We start from the raw sequence: 22,067 nt of genomic DNA, 5'->3' as shown, positions 1-22,067 counted from the left end.
CTGAGCTGGAGGGTGGGGAATGCGGCGAACATCCACCCCAGCGAGGAATGTGAGTGTGCGGCGAAGCACCGGCTTATGGTTACCGTCCCCCGGCGTAGTTCAGCAAAATAAAAATAGTAAGAAGATTTTATGATTTAGTTTGCTGACGATTTTTATTATTATTAGTTATTTTTTGAGGAGGGGATCTGTGAGGTTGTGGTGCGCCAACCAAAAGGAAAACTCTTTCCACAGATGCTCTCAGACTGTTTCCGTAGAAAATATGTTTATTATTAGACTTTGTGTATGTTTACTTTTAACCCCCCCCCCCCCCCCCCCCGACACACACACACACACACACACACACACGCCATCACCACCGGTAATTGAGTTGTAATTCCACCATATTACCCGCAGGTGGTGCCAGAGGACATATGTGCTTTTGATAAAACTTCTAAGTTTCTTCCTGACCGTTTGGATACCTTAAGAATCTTTTTTGTTTATATTGTTTCTTTAAAGCAGTAATAAACATTGTCCTGCAAGGTATAAATACAACTCTACATGTGATTTGCGTGTTTGTGTTATTTTTTTTAAAGAAAAGATGCAGACTTGAGTAAGTTTCAGTTTTATTTCAAGTTCCTCATGCTTTTATAATCCAAAAAATCACACAATTAATGGCAGCAGGAATTTCCAAAATGCTACCCAGCAAATAGGCACCAAACATTAGTTTTTGCATCTCTGCGAAATTTTTGGGTAATCAGCATATGTAGTTTACAAGATGATACTGTTTGATTTTAATAGGTGGAAAACAATCATACCATTCAGAGCTTCACTAAGCCAGGAAGTAAAGCTATACAACTGTGATATACATCAATAGAAATAATATTAATTAATAATTACCTAAAAACATTTGGAAGACCATGAAAATCCAGAAGTTGTGTGTTTTATGATTGTATAAGGCAATAGATTATTTGAATTTAATTAAGTATTCAGGATAGGCTTGGTTGTCAGAGAAGATCACAAAAATGTGAGGATTGGCCTGGTTGTCCACAGCACTGTCAAACAACTCAACAGAGTTGGAGGTCTTTTGCGGCGGGGCCACCATGCCTTTCTGTCCAAGGGTGTGATCGCCCGTCAGCACCCGACAAAGGTACATGTGCTTGTCACCATTCTGATTGGGCTTGGAGTAGAGGTCCTGCGCCGAGTACTTAGCATTGACAGCAAAGTACGTCCCGTTACCATAATGAGCAGCTGAAGAGGCAGCAGACAGTGCAGGAGTTAGTTTTTGAGATGCTTGCTGTGTATTTATTTCAAAATTTCAGATCTAGCAAAAGCCTTTTGGATGACCTCACCGTTCTTCCCAGCGTAACTCCTGTTAAAGCCGTTTGCATTGATGGTGGCTATAGTCTCCTCACTGGTGCCGTGAAAGAGAATCCGCTCATTGTTCTGATGCCCATTCTTCTGCTCCATGTTCCGCTTCTTAATCTGCAGAGTCTTCCACAATAACGGGTTCTGGATGCGCTCAATCTTAAGGACAGAAACGTTAGTTATTACAGTTGAGTCGTCGAAAAACACTTGACCTCTCAAACACTCTGTAGCCTACCGAAATAATGGTCTGCCCGCATGTGGCCTGGAACTTTCTCTCGACTTGTTTGTACTCCTCACTCCCTGCTGCAAGGGTGACAGTGTGGCACGATGTGTTGGCCGGCATCACGTCCCAGTGATTGGGTGTGTCTTCATCTGTTGACACAAATCATCAATCGACCTGATCTGGAATCGCTTCATGGCACACAAAAAGGTGTAAGATACCTTTGTCAGCGCGCCTTATCTGTAGGCTGTTGCCCTGCTTATCAGTAGCTGGTCCACTTGGCATTTGAACCGTGTAGAGTTGCCCTTGGACTATAATGTCGACACTTGATACATTGTTTAGAAGCGCTTCCTCCAGCTCATAGTTGGCAGTAGAGTCAAAATTCTGGAACCCATTTCCCTGCTGGTACTGCCAGGCTGCCACTCTCCCTGCCAGATTCATCTTCACCTTCAGGTCCTCCCGTTCCCTCGCTTTTCCCAGCATCTCCAAGATTTCATTGGTGGCTTTTAGTACGTCGTAGCCAAGCCCTTCGATGGTGAGTGACGGCGTGCCCTTCTGGCTTCCATCCATTATCTTCACATTCAAGGTCGTCTGGATGTCAGTCAGGCGCTGGTGGTCCGCTTGAGAGAGGCTGCGGATGGCCTTGTTTGCAATGGTGTTGGTAGAACGCTCTTTGGATATCAGGTCGTTGATCTTCTTCTTAGCGGAGTCCACGGCAGCCTGTGATTTGCCACAGATGTGAAAGCAAACAGCTTCCACCTCCACGCTTTTGATGAAACCACCTTCTTTTTGTGGATTGTCTGCACTGCTAGTGAACAACGCTACAGAAGAAAGATAAGGATGAGTCCTGTGATCATGAAGAAATCCCAACCTCGACATTATTGCCTGTGTGGTTCTTACCTTTGATTTTAGACAACCAGGATGCTGATTTTGTAGCACTGGCTTCTCTTTGCTGCATACTAGTGTAGAAGTCATTCAGCATTGGTGGCTGGAAAACGACTATCCGGACTGTGTTCAGAGTAGTAGAACTGTTCTGGCTCAGTTCATCGATCACGGCATCAAACATGGCGTCTGCCACCTCGGTTGCTTTAATATTGCCCTGCCCTAAAATACACACACATGACCAAGGTGATGATACCCAGAGTCAGCCTGCACCCACCGGGGTGAAGCCCAAAACATCCTGCTGATGAAACGCACCTGTACCGATGGCAGGAAATGAAACAGAAGTGTACGAGTTTGCCACACACATCTGGAGCGCAGATTTCACAACTTTGGAGATCAGGAAAGCCTTGGTCTGCCCAGTCACGTGCACGATCTTCTTACACTGCAGGTTTCCCGGTTGGGTCATTATTATGCCTGCGTTTGGGCTGGCAGCTGGAGCAGAATGTGGATTGATTCATTAAAAATTCCCAGGAATTGAAATAATTAGCATGTGCTGTGCTGCTGTAACGTTCTCAGACCCTCTTAAATGTGTCAAATTTGTAATTTCGCTGACTGCTAAAACTGAAAAAATTCAATATTCACTCATCCTCACTTGCAGGTTCCAATATCTAAATTCCAATATCTAAGTTTATCTTTTTCTCTTTAGATACAGTGAAGAACATGAAAAGGTTCCATAAAGTAAATTAACACTAGTAAATTGTCACAGCTGCGCGCAATCTCGCCCATGAGTCGCTTCGCCCCGCTGACCTGTTGTGCGTCAGGACACTAATGAGCCCCCTTCTTAGTTCCCGAAGGCACACCTGCTCCCTGCCAGATCGTTATTCGTGTTCAGATGACTTTCCAGCATTTTCCTGTTTGCCTGCCTGCCCGGTTCCGACCTTGCCTGTTCCTGACCATTCTGTTTTGCCTGCTCCCCGGTAAACCCTGTCTGCCTTCTGCTCGATCTCGACCTTGCCCGTCCCCGACTATTCTAGAGAGGTCTGTGTCTGATTACTCAATTGATTTCCGCACCCCGGCCAGCAGGAGCCAGTGGAGCCCTGCCGCGTTAGTGGACACTTTCCTGCACGGATTAGCAGCCCACATTAAGGACGCAACAGTGGCCTACAATGTCCCCAGCTTGCTGGATGGGGCCATTGACTTAGCAATCCGAGTGGACCAGAGGGTTCAGGCTCGTCGGCGGGAGAGAGCCCCGCGGCGACACTTCGCAGAGGCAGGCGAATTCTCGACGGAAGTTACTCCTCGGCCTGCAGCGTCTTCCAGCAAGGAGGAACCCATGCAGCTTGTGGGTTAGCAGGTGGCGGCGTCAGTTCAACCTGTGCCTCTACTGCGGTGGACAAGGTCATTTCGTGGCGACCTGTCTAGTAAAAGCCCCGACTCACCGGTAACTGGGGAAATACTGGTGAGTCCTATTTCTGCTTCCCCTCAACGTCCCCGCCTTTCACTCCAGGTTTGCTTCCTACTTCCCGGGGGACCACAGGACCTAGCTGCCCTCGTTAATTCTGGTGCTGACGCCTGCCTGATTGGCGGAGAGGTGGTTCGGCAGCTAGGCCTCGGACACGAACCACTAGCATCTGCCATCCCAGCCCAAGCATTGGACGGGCATCACCTGGGGAACATCCGTCACCAGACGGGCCCGGTAACAATGCTGCTGTAGGGCAACCACCGGGAGGAGATACGCTTCCACATCTTGGAGGGGCCGCACTTTCCCTTGGTCTTGGGCTCCCTTGGTCTTGGGCTAACAGACTGTCACTGGTCCTGCCTAGTACCAGCGCCAGCCCTGAGGGGAACCTCGACTCCTGATGTCACGCCTCCAGATCTGGCCAGGGTTCCGGAGCAGTACCAAGACCTCGCCGAGATGTTCAGCAAGGCCCGGGCAACCTCCCTTCCACCGCACCGACCGTACGACTGCGCGATTGTCCTCCTCCCAGGCACCGCACCACCCAAGGGAAGACTCTACTCCCTCTCTGAACCGGAGCGAAAGGCCATGGAGGAGTACATCTCCAGTTCTCTGTCTGCGGGGCTGATCTGGCCGTCCTCCTCTCCGTGCGGGGTTCTTCTTTGTGGAAAAAAGGACAAGTCTCTGCATCCCTGCATCGACTACCGGGGGCTCAACGAAATCACCGTGAAGAACCGGTACCCGCTTCCTTTCGACGCCTCCGCCTTCGAACTGCTCCAGGGAACAACTGTCTTCACGAAATTGGACTTAAGGAACGCCTACCACTTGGTTCGCATACAGGAGGACAACGAGTGGAAGACGGCGTTCAACACCCTGGCCGGCCACTACGAGTACCTTGTAATGCCCTTTGGATTGACCAACGCATCGGCCGTCTTTCAGGCCTTAGTTAACGACGTACTCCGGGACATGTTAGACCGGTTTGTCTTTGTCTACCTGGACGACATCTTGATCTTTTTGAAAGGACTCAAAGAGCACGTGCAGCATGTGCGGCCAGTACTACAGCGGCTACTGGACAACCGGCTGTTCGTAAAAGCCAAGAAGTGCCAGTTCCACGCCCCGTCGGTGTCCTTCCTAGGCTTCATCATTGCGCCAGGGAGCATCCAGATGGACCCGGAGAAGGTCTCGGCGGTCGTGGACTGGCCGCGCCCCGAGTCCCGCAAGCAGCTACAGTGATTCCTGGGGTCCACTACTCGCGCTTCATTCAAAATTATAGCTCTGCAGCAGGCCCACTCACGTCGCTTACTAGAACCAAGACGGGGTTTGCCTGAACTGCAGAGGCAGACGCAGCCTTCCTAGAGCTCAAGAGGCGGTTCGTGACTTCCCCCATCCTGCAACTACCAGACCCCAGTTGCCAGTCTGTGGTCGAGGTGGACGCCTCCGACACGGGGGTGGGAGTGGTACTGTCACAGAGGGCTCAGGAGGACCAGAAGCTGCACCCGTGCACGTTCTTCTCCCACCGCTTGACACCAACGGAAAAGAATTACGACGTGGGAAATCGGCTGCTTGCCGTCAAGCTGGCACTGGAGGAATGGCGGCACTGGGTGGGTGTGCTGTGCTGCCTTTCATCGTGTGGACAGACCATCGCAACCTGGAATATATTCGAACAGCCAAGAGGCTGAACCCCCGTCAGGCTCAGTGGTCACTGTTTTTCACTCGGTTAAACAGCAAGGCAGACTTCCTCTCCCGGCAGTTCACAGGGGAGGAGGACGAAGGCCCTGGGGGGATCCCGGAGAACATTCTTCCTTCCCCGTGTATCGTGGCAGCAGTCACCTGGAGAATTGAGGAGAGAGTCCGGAGGGTGGCCGGCAGTCAACCCGGACCTAGCACCTGCCCCAACAACCGGCTCTTTCGTGCCTGACCCAGTCAGGGCAGAGGTCCTGGTTTATCAAGATGGCTCACTTAGTGCCATTGCCCAAGCTGTCATCGGCAAAGGAGACTGCCCAACTGGTGATCCAGCACATTTTCCGGCTTCACAGCCTACCGGAGAGTGTAGTTTCAGATAGCCTATATCTTTTGGAAAGAGTTCTGCAGGCATCTGGGAGCCACCGCCAGTCTGTCCTCAGGATTCCGCCCGCAGACCAACGGCCAGACAGAAAGGAGGAATCAGGACCTGGAGACGGCCCTCCAGTGCATGGCAACACAGGACCCGGCCACATGGTCAACCTTTCTGGGCTGGGTCGAGTACGCCCACAATTCTCTGATCAGCTCGGCGACATTCCTGTCGCCGTTCCAGTGTGTCAACGGATACCAACCCCCTCTGTTCCCGGCACAGTCAGATGAAGCATCCTGTCCCTCTGCAGAAGCCTATGCCCGCCGTTGCAGGCGGATGTGGGCCCAGGCTCGGGCCAATCTTCTGAGGGCAGGCGCCCGGTACGAGGCGGCGGCCAACCGGCACTGGACCCCGGCCCCTAGATACAGAGTGAGGCAATGCGTATGGCTGTCCATACAGGCTCTGCCACTTCAGGTGGAATCCAGGAAGCTAGTGGATGGGGGCCCGGCATACACAGTCAGTCGTCTCCTGCTTTCCCGACCCCGCGGCAGGGGCCTCCAATACATGTTGGACTGGGAGGGTCATGGACCTGAGGAGAGGGCCTGGGTACCAGCATGGCACATCCTGGACAAGCTAATTCGAGACTTCCACACCAGACACCCGGATTGGCCTTCACGACCCAGGAGAGTAGGTCGTGCCAGACCTCGGAGGCCCAAACCAGACGTGGAGGCGGAGAACGAGGACCGTGGGTTGGAGTCATCAGGGTCACAGGGGTTCTGACCCCCCTTCCCCCTTTCCAGGAGGGCGACCCTGGACTTTCCTTGGGGACGTCGGGGGCCATCCCTTGAGGGGGGAGCTCTGTCACAGCTGCGGGCCCGTGAGTCGCTTCGCCCCACTGGCCTGTTGTGCATCAGGACACTAATGAGCCCCCTTCTTAGTTCCCGAAGGCACACCTGCTCCCTGCCAGATCGTTATTCGTGCTCAGATGACTTTCCAGCATTTTCCTGTTTGCCTGCCTGCCTGGTTCCAACCTTGCCTGTTCCTGACCATTCTGTTTTGCCTGCTCCCCGGTAAACCCTGTCTGCCTTCTGCTCGATCTCGACCTTGCCTGTCCCCGACTATTCTATCCTGCTCGCTCCCCGGTGAATCCTGCCTGTTGTCTGTTTCTGACAATAATGTGGTGTTCAGTCAAACTCTGGTGTCGCATTTAGGTTCTCGTCTGGTCCGTGACAGTAAATACTGTAAACATTCTTACCAAGCTTTTGGCATTCATCTTCAACTGCCTGACCAGCTGCTTCCAGAATAGCCTTTGACACTCCTACAAAAGGAGTGAATATCTTGTGTTATTGCTATTGTTATTACACATATTACGTAGCATATCAAACTGGTGTAACGCTAGTTTGATTTAACCTGTCTTGAGAGAAAATGTGTTGTTGGAGGAGTTTACGATGACGTCGGTGGTCTCTTTGGTTATGTCCCCCGTGACTGCCTGGATAGTCACGCTGCCTATTTTGGTTTCATACATGCCCGAACTTGAGACAATTTTAGAGAAGTGACCTAAAATACAAAAATTAAATCCAATAATGTTAAAATTAGGAAACAGCCTAATTCTAAGCATTGATATTAGAAATAAAAAATACTATATACCTAAAATACTGAAATGCCTACCTGAACCTGTGTCCTTGGAGAATTTTTTCTTCAGTTCTGCAGTAAACACCTGAAGATGGATACAAAGTTTAGAGTTGTTTCTTAATATTCTCACAACTAAGAAAGCCGTACAGGTAATGTTCATTGATTTCAATGATTTAAAACCTGCAACATGGAACAAAAGTGCATCCTCTTTACCTGCTGAGTTTCTGTGTCTCCAGAGTAAAGGATGATTGTCACCTCCGCCAGTCTTTTAGTCTGTCTCTTGCTACTAAATTTTAAGATTTCATCATACAGCATTTGGGCTGCCAGGTCTTTCGGGAAGCCGAGTCCTCCGGTCCCGATGGAGGGGAACGATATTGATGTCATCCCGCTGTCCTCTGCCTTCTTTAGGCAATCCCTGAAAATTCCACCTAAGGCCTGGAAACCGGGGCATTAAATGTTGCTTCATTTACGAATAAAACAATCTCAACAGTTGAAGTCCAAACATTTTAAAGTTAACCATTTTGAGGCCTCACTTTAGAGTGAGACAAACTACCGTAAAGACAAATCCTAAACGGCACAGCTCTACCTGCACTGCTTGAGCATTGTACGAGGCAGGCGTGACTGCGTGATAGACGAACATGCTCTTCAGCTGGCATCCCTCAGTCACGATGATCTCTCCTAAGGTTCCACTTGAGTTTTGGGCCTTTAAAAAGTCCTGAAGTTGCAGACCAGCCGCGTGGAGAAGGGCTCTTGAAAGGGCTCCTCGGTTCAGATCCAGATCATTAAACACAGAATTCACGGTCACGTCCGTCTGGAAATGCGTTAAATGAAATGGAGACTTTCAAATTCTGAGAAAAGAAGCAAAGAATATACGCTATTATTAATTACCGTGGCATCTTCAATATTCCCTACAACAAGAGTTATGTTCAAGCCCTCTTTGGTCTGCACTTGACCCAAACAGTTTGGGTTGGATGGAGTTTGATTCCCTGCTGAAGTACTGGTGGTTGTAGAGGGCAGGTTTGGTGAGGAAGAGGAGGCCTGAGGGGCACAGTGGTCTTTGAACTGCTCTCTGACAGCTGCCGCCATCTTTGCAACATTTTCGTCGCAGGTGTCCACAAAATGAACCCTCTTCAACACAACGTTGTTGTGCCTCTCATCAAAGTACTCCCTCACGGCTGTGATGATGGGGTCTACGCTCAACTTTAACAGAAAGCCTGAGGTAATGCTGAGAGCGGGCAGGGCCACGGACACACAACCCTTCTTTTCGGCAAGTTCTAAGCTGCCTTTAATGGCTTTTTTCAACTGTGCCACTCTCTTCACAAATATTATTTGACCTCCATCTAACTTAGGTGCCACTGCATGGATGATGTTCCTGCAGCAAAGCTGGCCCCCGGCAGCAGTTATGACATTATCTCCAGGCTTGAGTCGTCCTTTCAAATGGATTAAGCGGTCACAATCTTCCTGCAACTGGGGGCCTGCAGCCTTGAGGAGCGCTCGTTGAAGACCGCTGGTAAATCTGAAATCCGGATTAGCATAGCTCACAACCGCATGCACCGGGTAGCTGCAAATATCTGCCTTGCAGACGAATATTTCAGTTCCATCCACGGTCTGAAGCTGGCACAGGGCCTTGGGTACGTTGGTGGGCTTACCCTGCCCACTGGTGCCGTCCACGAGTTCAACCAGGCAACCGGTTGCATTGAAAAGCAAGTTCATACTGTCAAGATTCTGAAACAACTTCTTGGCTCCAGGGACTGAAACTACATAAGTTTCAAAGATGAGAGAAGAAACCAGCTTTTCCACCAGACTCTTGCTCTTCAGAACATCAGCTCTTGAGCCACTTAGACATATGGCCTCATATTTGTAAGACAAAGCTACTTTGTCTTGTAGTTTCTCCATGTGAGACTTGTCAAAGGCTTTAATGTGTTTCAAAATGATGTCCGGTTTGATCGCCACCATTTCCTCAACATGAGCGTTCTGTTTTAAAAAGTCTTCAAGCTCCCTGCTAACATTTATGACAACAGCCTTGTGTCCAGAAACTACAACCTGTTGATCCTTAATGCGGATCCGAATTCTGCTGGCTAGCTTATTGTTAGCATTCTCTGCTTGACGGACGTATTCATCCCATTCTGGTGTTTTAAGGACGTTACTGTCTTCAACATCCACATACTGAGACATCAGCAGTTTTCCCAGATGGTCTTCGGCATCTACAAGAGCCCCGTCGGTAACAGCGACTAACTGCAGAGTGTTTCCACTAATCTTAAGTGCTGCATTAATTCCATGAGATCTGAGAAACATATCTGTAAGTTTTTCTTCTTGCTCCTCTTTGAGCAATTCAAGCACAAAGGGATCCATGTCTAATTTCTGGTATTTTAATTCTGACATTCTATTAAATATAAGTTTTTGTACTTCCACAATCTCTTCCATCAAACCTGTGACTATTAAATCTGGACTATCGTTCCTATTTGATATTTCCAGTTCTGGGTACACACTGAGCAGCTCTTCCTTCACACCACCTTGAAAGAGAATGTTGAGAAGTGCTGGGGGCATTTTGACAGTTTCGGTTTTGCTCAACTTCTGTCTCTGCACGCGTTTTCTGATCTTGTTCGTGGCTTCATAAAGACTTTGCTCCACTCCCTCAACAACATCCACAGGCCCCGCCACTGATATGACTCCTTTGGCTTTATCAGACACAACAGCCACATCTTCCTTCAGAAGCATCTGCCTGATCACCTCCGTGCTCTCCTCCCACGCCTCTGATTCTGGAGAAAGATTTAAACACCTGAACTTTGAAACAGATTGCACAAAAGTGGCCTCCACGTTTTCCCCCCACTGGTTGATAATGGCTTTGGCGTTCTTATGCTGTTTCAGCGTCGGCGCTGGGCTCAAGCACACGGTCGCTCGGTCAAGGTTCACAATGCAGAAGTGCTCCTTCAGGGCGCTATGGATGCTCTCCGCCGCACCCTGATTGGAATTTATGTATGTCCAGACGGCACAGTCGATGGCTTTATTGATGGCCTTCGGAAGAGTCAGTCGGGGCTTCTCCTGCCCGTAGAGCGCGGTCCCCAACGATTTGTGAAAGGCAAACACTTGGATCTCTTTTTCATCGATGGTGTGCTTCTTCTTCAAGATGTTCTGAGCAGCTACAAGGTGAAAATTACAATCACACTTCAGAATTGAACCTCTAAAAATTGCTGTGATGATTGCTCCTATGTGTCAGTGTACGGAGGGCTCAGCCAATCTCAAAATCATACCTTTCTGCTCTTTAAAGGTGATGATGGCGGACTGATCAACTTCATCCACCACAACACTCTCCACCTCCCCACCTGCATTCTCAAAGTACAATGCCAGGAATTCTTTGCCGATGTTTTCTGCACCTTCAACAAGAACTTGGTGTGTGACCTCCAGAAGCTGGACCAATAATCCCATTTTTATGAACCTAGCGTTTTGAGGGCATCTTGTCACGAAATCGGAGGCTTCTGTGATGGAAGTGACAAAAGTAGAAGCTCATTACGCAACCGTACATTCAGGAAGAAAAGCAGTTAAAAGTCAGGCATGCAAAAGAATTAATCCTGGCATGTAAAGTACCTTTTCCACTCTGGAAAGTCACCACAGCTGAAGTCATGTCAGGGAGGAATTCAAAACTGAAGACTGGATTTTTGGAGTCACCATCTTTCAAAATGTTGTGCACCAGCAACTTCAAAAAATTCTGATTATTCTCTGGAACATTTGCCAAAAGAGCCGAGGTGGGGCAGGCCGCTTCGGCCGCTGTCTCGTCATTTCCACCCCCGGCGTGTGCCTGACCTTCGGGCGCAGGGACGCACTCCTCCCTTTTCGCCTGGTTGTCACCGATATCTGCTGTTAATTAGACACAAACAAGCTTTGAGACAAGAATCACAGGATGACACACATATGAGTTTATTTTCAGTTAGTTACATTTCACTGCGACTGTGTGAGATGAGGTTGCCTGGAAGTGAAGGAAAATAAAAGAAAATTTGTTAATGATTATCTTGTGGAATCAGTTTTGCACTGTACATGTCCCAGAAAGATAGATAGATCATTTTATAGTGATGTAACCGTACACGTACCTGCACTGTGGCCTCGTTTGTGAGTAGACGCACTGTCATCTTCAGGACACACTTGTCCACAGTGATCTCATGCGACCCTTTCTCCAACACACCTTTCTGATCTGTGAGTGGTTAATAGAAATGAGATTACTCTCATGTGGGATAAACATTTAATGCCCCACTCTATCCCTCACATCAACTTTCATCCTTGGCCTTCTGTATGTCGGCAACAGAAATGGGTGGATATATCAAATCCACTTCCTTATTGTGCTTTAGCCTTACTTTTTATTTCTCGGGGAAATCCAGGAGTGGAAAAGCCGCTCCAGTTTTGAGCTGCACAATTTAATCATAACATTACAGGCTGATGTTTAACTGATGTTAACATTGAAGAATGTGTGTGTGTGTCTGTGTGTGTTGGGGTTAGACAAAATTTAGAAAAATGTTAGGTTGAGGTTGGTTTGTGTCGCGTTGTACAAATCAAATCACAATAAACAGAGAGCAAAGAAAGGACATTAAGGGTCTACTTTTTCAGCCCAAACTCACCCTGCTCTCTGCGGAAGCGTAACACAGCCGTCCTGTCTCCCTCTTTATAATCCACCTCACACTCACCACCATTTGACTTTTTGCTCTGAAAGTACCTCAGTAACTTATTTTTAAGCCGACATATGTTGTTTTCTTCGAGCTCCACCAGCAGATCGTGGGAGACTTCCATCGTTGCGGTTCGTCGTCTGATTTCGGAGTCGTGGTTTACTTTCACTTTTGTTTCCGGAACACGGAAATGGTTTTTATCTGCGCTGTTTTGTAAAGAAAGAAAGGCTTGAGTCTCCTGGCGTTTAGGTTATCCCAGCGTTTCTAATCACACATTACGTGATTACTTTTATTAAGTTTTACGAAGGGACGGTAAGTGTCACATCCCAGCACCTTTTTTACGCCCCTGCTGTTTAGTCTTTGTAATTCGTGTGCCGTTTCGTACTGCGTCATTGTCACGCAACCGTCTTCTTTTTTCTTAGCTAAAGTTGTTATTATCTTGATGTTTTAATTAGCGCCATTCTCGAAAAGCGACTATAATCAGTCAGCTACTCCTAGTCGCACCAAATTACATAAGTTTTGTATTTTATTCTTGATGTAATGTCGGTTTGCTTCACTAAAATATAAAGCAGGTCACTTGAAGTAGCAAATGGTTCATTCTTAATTTTACTTTCTGTTTTGGCCTGCGCTTGTATTGCATTTGCACATATTTCTAAAGGGTGGGCTACTAGCACCTAAAAATAGTTTATTATAAAGTGATCGTAACCCATTCTGTGTCTTTTATGAATTTTAGAAACATATTCTACCATGTCTACTTGATTGTATCTAGAAAAATGACTTTTACATACTTTTCTGCTCCCTCTAGCGGAAGGGAGGCGAACAACACCACACGGAATTTATATATAGAATATATTTATACTATAGAATTCGAGGCGATTGCTATAAATTGAATTTTATTATAATCAGTGAATTGATGTCTGCTGAATCATTGTAGATATTCTTGTTTTATGATGGGTGTTGAGGTGTTTAACTTTAACTATTTTTTGTAGATCTCTGCCAAACATGGCCAGTCTGTTTGATATTCCCCTAGATGGACCTTCATTCACCATTTGGAAAAGTTGTGAATTGTTTCTGAATGATATTCTTCAAAGCAAATTTGGATGTGTGGCCATCGTCAGTGGCACGGCGTCCGAAGGCTACCGGTCCGTTATGCCGATTAAAAAACCAGCCCCCGTCTCGGAAAAGAGGTTCGAGGCGCTCGTTTCAGGGGTGAAGGTGTCGGTCCACAAAGCAGATCTTAGCAATTTCCCTGTGGATGCTGTCGTCAATGCGGCTAATGAAGGCCTTCAACATGTTGGTGGCATTGCTCTGGCTCTCTCTAAAGCCGGAGGTCCCCAAATTCAAGAGGACAGCGATGAACATGTCAGAAAGTTTGGTGTCTTGAAAACAGGCGAGGCGATTGCTCTGCCCGCTAGACTTTTACCATGCAAAGTAATTATCCATGCAGTGGGCCCAAAAATATCACGCCACTCCCCGCCTAATTTCCGTCAGGCTGAACAGCTCTTGGACAGTGCTGTTTTGAACAGTCTTAGGAGAGCAGAGGAGTGCCATCTGAAGTCAGTTGCCCTCCCAGCAATAAGCTCTGGACTGTTTGGCTACCCTTTGCCGCAGTGTGCCGACAGCATAGTCAGATCTGTCAGATGGTTTTGTGAGAAATCCCAAGTCAAGTATCTGAAGGAAATCCTACTGGTGAACATCGATGACCGAACTGTGACCGAAATGGAGAAGGCCTGCAAAAGGATTTTTTCTACTCACTCAGCCAGCAGCTCAGCAGGAAACAAGACTGCAAAAACCTACCATAGCTCGACACACACTGTCCAGTTGGGAACTGTCCAGCTGACACTGAAGCAGGGTCAAATTGAAGAGCAGCAGGTAAGAATCAATACTAATTGCTCCCAATATTGGTCTTAGTGCATCATGCTAACGCAAACTTGGCTGACCTTTTTGATGTGCGTACGATGGTGTATTTGATTTAACATTTTCTTATATGATTCATCACTGGGTTTACAGTAAGTCTTTGCTGTATTTTTTAATTGTCTTAGACGGATGTGATTGTTAACACAGCAGTCAAAGACTGTTGGAACAGTGGTCAAATCTCCAGGGCCATACTGAAGAAAGCTGGCCCGAAGATGGAAGAAGAACTTAAAAGCACCAGGGCTGCTAATGGAAGTATCATCACCACAGGACCCTACAACCTGCATTGTACAGAGGTGTATCACGCGTTGTGCATCTCTAAGTTCAATCACAAAGCGCATCAGGTAGAGTGTAGCTGTATATGGAAGCTTGAATTCCTCCTTTCAGGTTTTTCACCTTTTCTGCCCCTCCATTTATTCTTCCTTTGCAGATTCTTTCAAATGCAGTATCAGAATGTCTGCAGTCGGCGGCCGCAAAGTCGCACCAGTCAATCTCATTTCCCGCCATCGGCACAGGAGGCCTGAACTTTGAGAGGGAAGAGGTCGCCCAGATCATGACAACGGCTGTGCTCGAGTTTGCAAAAAATTCTTCGAAGAAGATGGAGGTTTATTTTGTGATATACCCCAGTGATCACAATACATTTAAGGTTTGATGACAGAAATCTTACTTGAGATTTAAAGTCGCTGAGTTGCTGATTTCAATGTGAAGATAAAAAAACAAACTGTGTCATGGGAGAAAACATCTGTCCAGTGATAACTGTCTTCTTCCAGGCTTTTGAAGATCGGATGAGATCTCTCCAGCTAGAGACTTTCAACCCCCCACCCACAAAGGGTATTGTGCTGCTTCCTGTAAACATAATGCAAATCATGCTAATGCTAACCTGTGGCAGACTTTAGTGCCGCTCATAGCTCTGTCTAAGTTCCAAAGGTTTTAGCATCAAAATAGATATCGAATAATTGTGTCAAACTGTGTTTCTCAGCAGTGACTGAGCAGCAAGACGATGGGATGGGAGATTCTACTGCAAAGCTCAGCGTGAGTGGTTCCTCTGAGGAATCAAGACAAGAGGCTTACGCGTGGCTCTCTGACATCCTCATTCATCGCCGGGTGATGAGAGAGATCCAGAACAACTTCATCACTCACTTTGGGGAAGAAGAATATCTGCAGCTTACCAAAATAATCTGCCAAAATAACGTTGCCATCGAGGAGTTTTTAAACCAAGGCGTGGCACGCCTAATTTTGAATGGAGATTTCATTGTAAATGTAGCGGTTGCCTGTTTGGCGGTGGAGAACATGCTTTGTAAGATCCAGAAGGATTTTGTGAACGAGGAGGCGAAGCTGCTCTCAAGTTATACAAATACAAACCTGCAGTATGAACGACGTGAGATTCCCAATCCCAGATCACATTTCTTAGCGACCGACTTCCGGTCTGCAGGCCTGGAGATTGTTAAGGTACAGTATACAAAAATGTTCTGACACTAGCTGTGCTGCTTTCTTTGGTCGTAACCCTCGCGTATGACGAGTTGTTTGCGGGAATTTGTGAAATCTTTTTTTTTTTGTTAAAGATTAAAAGTGTAGAGAATCCTACACTGAGGATGATCTTTGGCCTGAAGAAGAACCAAATGAAATCTTTTACAACCCGGAGAATGCTGCAGCGCATCCCTGCACACTTCTGTGATATGGTCAGCCATATCGGATTCCAGGCAGAGTTTGCGCCACCTGATGGTAATGCTTGGCGTGCTGCACTGTTGTCAACGGTGTTGAAAATGGGTTTTAACAGAACTGTTTGACTTCTTACTACAGAACCAGCCCAGGGACAGGGCATCTACTTCACTGGCAAAGTGTCAACAGCCATGAACATCTGGAGTCAGGCAGTTTCTGAATATATATATTTTGTGGAGGCTGATGTGCTGACAGGAAAGTCTGCCCCTGGTAAACCTGACCTGATCCTGCCACCTCCTGTGGATGTAGACCCGCTGGTCCGGTATGACAGTCTGAGTGGAGGAGGTGACATCTCTGTCATATTTACTGGCTATCAAGCTTTGCCCCTTCACATCATCACCTGTAAGAAAACATAATACACGAATACCTGAACATTCTGAGCTAGGAGCACATCCCGCGGTGTTACACAAAACAAAGGAGCAATGCGATTATAAATCAAGGTTAAGTGTTTGAGTAATTATTAATGCAGATAGCAGGACTGCTTCCAATAAGTCACATATATGGGTTATGTTTAATATTTTATTACACAATTTACACACAATTGCACCAGTAGAATTTGTGAAACTAACAGTGTATTTCATTTTTAAGGGGTGAAAGGCTGCATTTGTTATGCATAATACCCTGCTACACATAAATGAATGTAATAGAGTACAATCTTTGTTTAAATCAAGCGTACCTGATTTTTCCTTCGAGGACATTAAATTCAAATTTAAATAACATGCCTGCTGTCATTTTTTCGTGCAAAAGATGGGCGTGGTCAGATACGCCCGCAGGCGGACCCATGTTGCCCTGGCAACTGCGTGTCGCTGTCTGTTTGGCACTGCTGAGCGCACATGTTTGCTTGGCAAATCTACCACAAAAGGGGTTATTCAACCACAGGTTTACAGACATTTGAGGTAGGGCGAGGAATAATATATCGTAATTAACGTTTAAGCAATACATATTTCAGAATAAAAATGTGATTAACGATCACAGCTAATGTAGCATCAGAACTGGAAATAGCCTTTCAAGTACTTCCGGTATTTCAACTTAAATGCAATTTTAGTTCACGCGTGAATAGGAATTAAAATAAATGTTTGCTTTTTTTGTTGAACTTTCTCCCGGTATCAGTTAATTTTTAGAACTGATGTAAAAACACTGTTATGAGGGATATAAGTATAGACTGCTTTGTATATTTACGTGTATAATCTATGAATTTGACCAGTTGTGTAAACACCCCAAACTCTTATTCTGTAAACTACACCGGAAATAACTGTGCAACAGGCAGAAACTTCCTGTTATTTGTAGCCGTGATTCATTCACGTTAGCTCATTTTTAGCTTGTGATGCGCTGATTTCTTACTTGTTACGTTCAGAACCACGAAGAAGTGCGTCATGTCTTAAAACATTGTCCCTTGTCCACTTCCGTTCACCTTTAAATCGTGTTACGCGCACATGGAATGTAATTACCTGGCTATTAAGCCGGCTAGTTTTTTATGTTGGTCAGCTGCAGGTTGGAAACAGACAGGATGTCGAATGACCTCGCCGGCGTGTGGGAGGTGGCGCTGAGTGATGGAGTCCACAGGATAGAGTTTGAACACGGCACGACTACTGGAAAGAGGGTCATCTACGTTGACGGAAAGGTATGAAATCACGTAGCCTATAGATATTTCCCCAGTCCGACTGCCTGCTTCAGTCCAGCGAGGAGCTGCTAATGGATTCCCCTCGCTGCAGGAGATCCTGAGACGGGACTGGATGTTCAAACTGGTCGGGAAGGAAACTTTCAGTGTGGGGAAGTCGGAAACCAAAGCGACCATCAACATCGACGCCGTCAGCGGTTTCGCCTATGAGTACACACTGGAGATCAACGGCAAGAGCTTGAAGAAATACATGGAGAACAGGTCAAAGGTCACCAGCACATGGATTCTCAACTTGGACGGCACCGACTGCAGGGTGGTTCTGGGTGAGTATCATCCACACCTTAAACTGAATTTGCGATATATCTCTTTTGAGTAATTGTCTGGGAGAATATACTTTAGTTTAAAGGGATGTCTTCCTGAAGAACCAAAAACTAATATGTCGCAACGACAGCTAATCTCCTCAATCGCTTTAAACCCTACACCATCTCCAGCCACCTGTGTCATCAAGTCAAATCCTCTTATAATTATGCTGCTGGCAGTTGATCAGCCACGTCACCTGCATTAGCAACAGCACTATCGGGCAGGGAGAACCACGTGCCTCCATAATCAACCATGCAAAGATCAATGAGGTGATCCAGTTCAACTCAAAAATGTCAATAAAGGTTCCTTGTCGGCACAATATTTCTGGGCCTCTCAGCATTGCTGCATCATCTCCAGTGAGGTCAATGTTGTAATCCCTTTAGGTCCTGTACTTCTAATCACCACTAGAGGGCAGTAGAACCCTTAGGTAGCTTATGTCTGCTTCGACTTGCATATTTATATTAAGCCACAGACTATTAAAATCATCCTCTATATTGATATCCTGTATATCAAAAGTTTATGATCTTCATTGTTCAGTTTGTAGCTCAGTTCTGTCAACATATATTTCACTTTTATGAGCTGTGTTATTTGAGATGATGTTTTTCAGCACTCGTCAACATTTAATTTCTGCCCTGTTTCAGAGAAGGACACCATGGATGTTTGGTGCAACGGCCAAAATATTGAGACAGCAGTAAGTAAAACAACAAGGTCATGTCCCTGAATCCAATTCTGTCATTAATCTTTTTTCTTTTTTTTTAACCATGAATGAAATCAAGGCTTCGGTCAGTGGTATAGTAGTACCCAAATACCGTATAGAAAGGTTAAACATATGAATGTTTTGATGGTAAATACATTTTAAAGTTCTAGTAAAATTTAGGCCTGAGTAGTGTAAGTCTACGTAAGTAAGTAAGTGATCTGATTTGTCTAAGTGGACTAGATCAGCTCACATGTGCAGTATGGAATGCCCTAATCTGAGCTGTTACACCTGCAGGGCGAGTTTGTGGACGATGGCACGGAAACCCATTTCACACTGGGCGACCACAACTGCTGCGTGAAGGCTGTGAGCAGCGGAAAGAGACGAGACGGGATCATTCACACCCTGATCGTGGATGGTGCAGAGATAGCAGAATGTGTGGAGTGACAGTGCGGCGCGGTGGCACTCGTGTGGCTGGACTCTGGATGTATATACATACATGCATTAGGCCCGTTAAAAGGCAACATGCGATTCATGTTCCACCGGCGTCAACGTTAGAGACCAACTATTTAACACGCATCTGGCTTCTTCAGCCAGCCCAGTGCGACTAGTTTGATCCGCTCTATGAGCATCCGATACTACGAGGCTGTTGTGCTGAGTGTCGTCTTTTACTGTGAATTGCTGAGGAGAGACAGATTATTTGGCCTGTGTGGATTTTAGTCATTTGTAATCAGCTTTTAGCAGGCAGCTGCCAGCACCAACTTACTGTATTTACTGTGTTTGACAATCACCAATATGTGATGTTAATGACTGGAAGAACTATTGACGGGCAGCTAAATTAACCACTTGGAGATCTAAATTCTAACTTTTAGAATTGTCTGTGAAATTGAATAATAATTTAAATCACTGGGTGTTGGTTTACTGAGAACTTCCCCCAGAAAAGCTACTGAATCAACCATTGATTTTTTTCATTGTTATTTAAATACATTTTTGTCTCTGTTTGGATTTTGTGTTGTGAAAATAAAGTTTTTTTTAATGCAATTTTGCCGTGTAAATTTATTCACATTGGTCTCTGGCTCCATCTTCAGGTTTACCGTGGAACTATAGCTTAAGACGTCAGATTTAGAACTGAGGCTCTGACCATAATCTATATATTTCTCACAAATACAGAGAATTTGAAGTCTTTTTGTGCTCGTTTAGCTACATTTTCTGGTTGGCTCCTTTATAAAGAGAGAACATTAATGACGCGCACAAAGAAAATGTGGAAGCACAACATAATCACATTAATCCAAACTGAAATGAACCGCCAGTGCGAAGACATCAGGAACACATGAAACAGTGCAATGAACTGATCCATAAGCACATATATTGCATTAGTGAATGTCACGAGCAGCGTGAAGAAATACCATCGATTTACACATGTTTTTATTTTTATTCTCACTGTGATGAGATCATTTCTCAACCTCTTCCTGTTTTGCACATTCAGTCACAAGTCAGGGAAAACCACATTTTTCACAACATCAAAGCTCTATGTTCCGGTATGAAATATGCAAAACATACTTGTGCTGGTAAAAACTGCTAAAAAAAACGGACAACAGGAATGTTGTCAGCTGATCCAAAATCAGACCAAGCTCAAGCCTTAAGTAGTGAGACTAACACTGAGATAAACACTAAATATTAACTAGACTAGATAACTAAATATCTTATGGTAACAAAAGCATCTTTAGGTCCCAACAATGTTCCTTGGCTTTGATCTTTGGAAGATCAAAGGTCAAAGACCCTCCAGAATCTGGAACATCACCTAGATTTAATCAGATCGTCCTTGATACATTATCAACATGTCCTGAACATTTTATTGTTATCCATTTAGAACTTTTTTGAGAGAGAGAGAGAGAGAGAGAGAGAGAGAGAGACAGACAGACAGACAGACAGACAGACAGACAGACAGACAGACAGACAGACAGACAGATTAACGTCTGGACAACTGATTGCTGTGTCTGTTGGAACGACACAACCAGCATTAAAATGCACCTCATTCGTATAGATTTTAATATGTCCTTTTAGTCGTCCATCCGTCCGTCTTCTAGAACGTCCCTCAACATTCACACACATCGGTCGCTTCATGTGCAGACTTCCCAATTGTCTTAGGCAACAGTTAACATAACTCTTTTTTCTTTTTTGCCCCGAGGAGGGGAGGTGAGGATGTTTCCCTGGCTGGTAATTCAACTACAGGGTGACGGAGCTGTTCCTGGACCGGGTGCTCCCAACGCTGCTCACCGAGCCCTTCTTGAAAGTGGCCAGCAGCGTGCTGCTGATGAGGCCCCGCTTGTGACAAACAGTCAGCAGGCGGTTCCGGAACTTCACCCCGATGAAGGCGTACAGCACCGGATTGACGGCGCAGTGCACAAAGGCCAGCACCTTGGTGACGCTGTAGGCCGCCTCCAAACTGTACCTGGTCTCACACAACCTCTCCTCCACTAAGCTGCTGTTAATGAGCAGCTTGATCAGCAGGACCACGTTGTAAGGCAGCCAGCACACGATGAAGGCGAACACCACCGCCAGGATGACGCGTATGGCCTTCTGCTTTTGCCGATTGTGCCTGTGGTAGAGTGTCACCAGGGTCGAGCTGTAGCAGACAGTCATGATCCCCAATGGCAGGAAGAAGCCCAGCACTTGGTGCATGACGCCCATGGCGACGAACAACCGGTCGGTGTTTTCATCCTTGTCTTCGTAGCAGATGTCGTAGTCCAGGTCCTCTGTGCTCATGTGCCGTCTCTGGATTACAGTGGGGAGGGCCAGCAGCATGGCCACCAGCCACACCGCGGCGCACGTCACCGTCACCACCGGCCTCCGGGGCGACTTGACTCGTGTCGCTTTCACGATGGCGAGGTGGCGGTCCACGCTGATGCACGCCAGCAGGAAGACGCTGCTGTACTCCGAAGCCTCCTGGAGACCTGACAGGAATTTGCACATGCCGTTGCCGAAGATCCAACCGTAGTGGATGTCCACGCCCCAGAACAGCAGGGTGAAGCCGAAGAGGAGGTCCGCCAGTGCCAGGTGAGTCAGGTAGATGTCGGTGCTGCTGCGACGCTTCGCCATGCAGCACACCACGCAGATGACCACGCTGTTGCCCACCGTGCTAAGGACAAAGACAAACACGTAGGTGATCGCCAGGCCCAGATTATTGAATCCAGGCACGGTCAGGTTGCACGGAACCGAGCTGTCATCGTACAGATCATAGGAGGAGTTTTCCAGGCCCTCCAGGAGCCCTTCAAAATTGAAGACGGGAGTCATCGGCGGCTGCGGGACAAGAGGAAGTTTCACGTCATTTTGGACGCCTGTCCACACATGACCAACGGTAGCAACAGAAAGGTTCAACAGTCGCTCCTTCATACCTGCCACGCTCCGTCTTGTGGGCTGGAAGGTCTCAAGCAACTGAGAGCCGTAACCAGCAAAAGCTGCAGCTTCATCTCCCTCGTGTGTAAACCGTCCCCGAGCCAGTGAGCCTGCGGCCGCAAGAAATAAG

At 46.8% G+C, this 22,067-nt stretch overlaps 4 protein-coding genes across 8 annotated transcripts in view; 2 read left to right on the top strand and 2 right to left on the bottom strand.

Moving 5' to 3' along the window:
* Positions 1–590: 590 nt before the first annotated feature.
* Positions 591–12,389, bottom strand: parp14rs1 (poly(ADP-ribose) polymerase family member 14-related sequence 1). 2 transcript variants are annotated; one of them, XM_029844815.1, is made up of 17 exons: positions 12,192–12,389; positions 11,670–11,770; positions 11,518–11,548; positions 11,170–11,439; positions 10,836–11,060; positions 8,473–10,724; positions 8,171–8,395; positions 7,798–8,019; positions 7,621–7,669; positions 7,363–7,509; positions 7,208–7,270; positions 2,762–2,938; positions 2,465–2,668; positions 1,786–2,385; positions 1,580–1,716; positions 1,329–1,503; positions 591–1,227 (listed from the first exon to the last, which is right to left on the bottom strand). In XM_029844815.1, exons 1-17 carry the CDS (start codon positions 12,358–12,360, stop codon positions 944–946), a joined length of 5,331 nt encoding a protein of 1,776 aa, XP_029700675.1. In that variant the 5' UTR covers positions 12,361–12,389; the 3' UTR covers positions 591–943. The 2 variants fall into 2 exon arrangements, with proteins under 2 accessions (XP_029700675.1, XP_029700682.1); XM_029844822.1 differs by having other exon boundaries at positions 11,170–11,436.
* A 24-nt stretch (positions 12,390–12,413) lies between these two features.
* On the top strand, positions 12,414–16,586 carry parp9 (poly(ADP-ribose) polymerase family member 9). 3 transcript variants are annotated; one of them, XM_011611895.2, is made up of 8 exons: positions 12,414–12,548; positions 13,226–14,108; positions 14,279–14,494; positions 14,581–14,796; positions 14,921–14,981; positions 15,133–15,599; positions 15,713–15,872; positions 15,951–16,586. In XM_011611895.2, the coding sequence occupies exons 2-8, from the start codon at positions 13,239–13,241 to the stop codon at positions 16,223–16,225; spliced, it is 2,265 nt and encodes a 754-aa protein (XP_011610197.2). In that variant the 5' UTR covers positions 12,414–12,548; positions 13,226–13,238; the 3' UTR covers positions 16,226–16,586. The 3 variants fall into 3 exon arrangements, with proteins under 3 accessions (XP_011610197.2, XP_003962141.2, XP_029700705.1); XM_003962092.3 differs by having other exon boundaries at positions 15,130–15,599; XM_029844845.1 differs by having other exon boundaries at positions 14,921–14,986; positions 15,153–15,599.
* On the top strand, positions 16,587–19,600 carry faima (Fas apoptotic inhibitory molecule a). Its single transcript, XM_003962093.3, has 5 exons — positions 16,587–16,765; positions 17,355–17,490; positions 17,582–17,810; positions 18,489–18,538; positions 18,839–19,600. The coding sequence occupies exons 1-5, from the start codon at positions 16,617–16,619 to the stop codon at positions 18,986–18,988; spliced, it is 714 nt and encodes a 237-aa protein (XP_003962142.3). The 5' UTR covers positions 16,587–16,616; the 3' UTR covers positions 18,989–19,600.
* A 349-nt stretch (positions 19,601–19,949) lies between these two features.
* The window catches only part of cxcr2 (chemokine (C-X-C motif) receptor 2), a 3,757-nt gene continuing 1,639 nt past the window's right edge, over positions 19,950–22,067 (bottom strand). For both annotated transcript variants that reach the window (XM_029844882.1, XM_003962094.3), the window contains exons 2-3: positions 21,937–22,047; positions 19,950–21,841 (exon numbers count right to left, since the gene is read on the bottom strand). In XM_029844882.1, coding sequence (XP_029700742.1) covers positions 20,768–21,841; positions 21,937–22,047 — 1,185 coding nt within the window. In that variant the 3' untranslated portion in view covers positions 19,950–20,767. The remainder of the gene's footprint in view (positions 21,842–21,936; positions 22,048–22,067) is intronic.

This window comes from Takifugu rubripes, chromosome 1 (assembly GCF_901000725.2).
Source record: "Takifugu rubripes chromosome 1, fTakRub1.2, whole genome shotgun sequence".
Classification (NCBI taxonomy): domain Eukaryota; kingdom Metazoa; phylum Chordata; class Actinopteri; order Tetraodontiformes; family Tetraodontidae; genus Takifugu; species Takifugu rubripes.
Note: the sequence above shows the minus strand (reverse complement) of the source record. Positions and strands in the feature narration are given on the sequence as shown.

What these genes read in the sequence shown, in the direction of transcription:
- faima (XM_003962093.3), top strand. Translation starts at nt 16,617, where the DNA reads ATGGGCGTGGTCAGATACGCCCGCAGGCGGACCCATGTTGCCCTGGCA. An exon ending in CAGGTTTACAGACATTTGAG is followed by an intron (nt 16,766 to 17,354) that starts GTAGGGCGAGGA and finishes TATGTTGGTCAG; the next exon opens with CTGCAGGTTGGAAACAGACA. An exon ending in CGACTGCAGGGTGGTTCTGG is followed by an intron (nt 17,811 to 18,488) that starts GTGAGTATCATC and finishes GCCCTGTTTCAG; the next exon opens with AGAAGGACACCATGGATGTT.
- parp9 (XM_003962092.3), top strand. Translation starts at nt 13,239, where the DNA reads ATGGCCAGTCTGTTTGATATTCCCCTAGATGGACCTTCATTCACCATT. An exon ending in TCAATCACAAAGCGCATCAG is followed by an intron (nt 14,495 to 14,580) that starts GTAGAGTGTAGC and finishes CTTCCTTTGCAG; the next exon opens with ATTCTTTCAAATGCAGTATC. An exon ending in AGAGTTTGCGCCACCTGATG is followed by an intron (nt 15,873 to 15,950) that starts GTAATGCTTGGC and finishes TTCTTACTACAG; the next exon opens with AACCAGCCCAGGGACAGGGC.
- parp14rs1 (XM_029844815.1), bottom strand. Translation starts at nt 12,360, where the DNA reads ATGGAAGTCTCCCACGATCTGCTGGTGGAGCTCGAAGAAAACAACATA. An exon ending in CAAACGAGGCCACAGTGCAG is followed by an intron (nt 11,549 to 11,669) that starts GTACGTGTACGG and finishes CTTCACTTCCAG; the next exon opens with GCAACCTCATCTCACACAGT. An exon ending in AGATGAATGCCAAAAGCTTG is followed by an intron (nt 2,939 to 7,207) that starts GTAAGAATGTTT and finishes ATTCTGCTCCAG; the next exon opens with CTGCCAGCCCAAACGCAGGC.